General features: G+C 39.6%; 1 protein-coding gene across 1 annotated transcript in view; it reads right to left on the minus strand.

Moving 5' to 3' along the window:
* Window positions 1-2,212: 2,212 nt before the first annotated feature.
* LOC106522391 (phosphatidylinositol 3,4,5-trisphosphate-dependent Rac exchanger 1 protein) overlaps window positions 2,213-2,805 on the minus strand; it is a gene marked incomplete at both ends in the record, with an annotated part of 74,659 nt that continues 74,066 nt past the window's right edge. Inside the window, 1 exon segment of the mRNA XM_014015379.1 lies at window positions 2,213-2,352. Coding sequence (XP_013870833.1) covers window positions 2,213-2,352 — 140 coding nt within the window.

Here is a 2,805-nt window from a genome sequence, read left to right on the forward strand (position 1 = left end):
CATTTGTATAGACGTGTTTTTAAATATTATTTTTGTCAGACAAAAAAACGAACTTATATAGCGAAATAACATGCACAGCACACCTGTTTGTCCAGGTGGAGGCAGTGTTTATAAGGCTGAAGCTGGGAACATGCTCTGAACTGCCGACGTCGGCACAGGTTGTCGCAGTTTAATGATGAAAATTACATCACCGGGGTTTGCAGCTTCGGTTCGGCCGCCCCTTTTGGCACAACCCACCGGCAGAAATTTTTACCCCCCTCCCATGTTGACGGTAATGTGTGATTGGTCTGAAGTTCGTGGGCGTGTTTGTGCTGAAACTGAAAGCGCTCGGACACTCAAAAGAAAAAAAACTCACTTGTTGAAGCAGAGTTTTATAAAGATCGTCAAACCATGAAAAACTCATGAATGGAGATTWAATAGATGTTGTGCACGGAGGAATCTGACTGATAAAAACTGGAACTTTAACCAGGACAGAGGTGGATAAATAACATCGGGTGAGTGATGAGTCTGACTTTTTTTCTGCATTGTTGGCTGTTGCGGGGAGAACTCCATGCAGTGACGTATGCTGCAGCAGGAGGGGTTTCCCGAACTCGGYGTGGTGTGTCTCTGGAGCTACGAAAGGTGTGCTCAAAAATGATTGCCGAACAACCATGTGACCGCGCGTCGACCCGTCGGAATCGGAGCGAGTATGTTTCCAGTTTGAGTTCACCTGAAACTCATCAGACTGAAGAAGTCTCTTGGAGGAGAGACGAAACGTTTCACTAAAGAAGAACCCGTCCAGAGGACCTACTTATTTTTTCTTTTTGAGTCCCTATAGATAGCCCTTCATCTGGTCTAAACAAGAAAAAACAAATTCTGAAGCTCCTATGCTGAATTTGAGTTATATGCATTTTTAAATGTTCAAACACCCCCTTTTCAGATGGAGCCCCCTCCTCTAATATGGGGTCTATCGTAAAATCATTGGCTGGCTCAATGTAGGTCAGACACATCTACATTCCTGCCATATTTAACATTGATCGGTGCAGCCGTTTTTGTGTTTACCAAAATTCTTTAAATAAAACAATAAAAACTGCACGGAAACAATATGACCCCCATTTTGTGTGTGCGGGGGGTGGTGGTCATAAAATAGAACAGGTACAATTCAAAAGTTCAGGAGAAACTGTGTCTTCTGTCGGACATTTTAATCTCAAAACTAAAATAAAAAAATAAAATAAAATTCATCCTTAATTTTTCTTTGGAGAAGGCCCTAATACTAATACGGTATATATAAKTTTGCATTTGACAGGGCAGCAAATGCAGATTATCACATCCTGGTCATTTATCTTGCTGCTAAAAGACCCTGCAAAGGTTTACTGAAATCAGGCCAACGTGAGGACGCTCACTGAGCCTGTTCATTAGGCTGGAGCAAAAAGTAGGCAAGGCTGAATGAAACAGAACAAACACTGTGTTTTACACAGTATGGAAGACTCTCGGCCCTGTCTGCAGCCTTGTGAAATACTGCCCGGAGACACAAAGTGCTGCTAAAGGAATGTCAAAACAAGCAGAGAGGAGCTTGAAGTTTTGACGCCGGCCATGCGGTAAAAAGTATAAAAATTAAAAAAAACCAAGCCCAATCATGAGTCAGGGCTCAAGAATCTGGATCAAACATTCCTCATAATAAAAATGGATGAAAAGTCGATGAAAAAGACAAGTTGTTTTATTTCTGCTGTTATTTTTACATCCAGGCAGGATTGTATTTTAAGCTAAAAAGATTAAATCACACTGATATGTTTAAAAGACCATTAAAACATGTSAAGCAAAAAGAAGAGATTAAATTAAACTTTTTTTTCCACAACAGAAAACACTAATGCTGTGTTTGGTAAGATTTCAGAAATGTGTGGGTCATTAGGGCTCTCTCAGACTCTTTTCTAAAGCTATCTTATGTTGTTGAACGATCCTATAACTTTACTTACAAGACWACAATAAGATATTATGGTGCCATTTTGTGGCATTAATTATCTGGTAGAAAGMGCAAAGCACTTAGAGCTTCCTTAAGAGGCATAACAACACATTTAAAGACTGTAAAAACATCTCTGAACACAACGTATCGACTGTGATGTTGGAAAATTACTTTACAGAGTGTGTTTTTAAGGACTCTTCCAATGAACGGCAGACTTGTGCCATAAAACCTGCTCCTCACAAGAAGGGATAAAGTGTTCTTGTATCCTCTCACCGCTTGAGGAGGCTCCTGGTGCGTGTGGTGGGCGCTGAAGTGMTCCAGGACTTCCTGGTAATCACTGCGGTTCACATTGTTGCCGTTGACTTTCAGAACAACCTGGCCCGGCTGAAGACCGGCCCCGGCCGCCTCCCAGCCTGCGGAGGGTCGAAACAGCTCGTGTGAAAAGACATTTTTACAGGTAATAAACAATACTAAAATAACCAGTGAAGACCTTCGATTTCTACTTTGTCCTACTGTATAAATATATTCCTAAAAAACTTGCCATAAAGTATAGTGAGTAATTTTTGACTCATGTTTGAAGTTTTAGTATTACGGATCTAGCATTCCTTGAAGAAATGCATATCACCAATGCCTTTCTTGTCAGAGTTATAAACTATGATCAAGGAAAACTATGAAAATGACTTTATGCAAAATACTGTATCGTGATATTACAAAATAACTCTGCTACTACCACGTCAAACTTTAGCAAAATATTCATTTATTCATTCATTCGTTCATTCATTCATTTATTTTAAGAAAAATACAAAGATATTTAAAAAATCTATACACAAAAAAACACACAAATCATAAATAAAATGAAAGAGAGC

Source organism: Austrofundulus limnaeus, unplaced genomic scaffold (genome assembly GCF_001266775.1).
Source record: "Austrofundulus limnaeus strain Quisiro unplaced genomic scaffold, Austrofundulus_limnaeus-1.0 Scaffold128, whole genome shotgun sequence".
Lineage (NCBI taxonomy): Eukaryota > Metazoa > Chordata > Actinopteri > Cyprinodontiformes > Rivulidae > Austrofundulus > Austrofundulus limnaeus.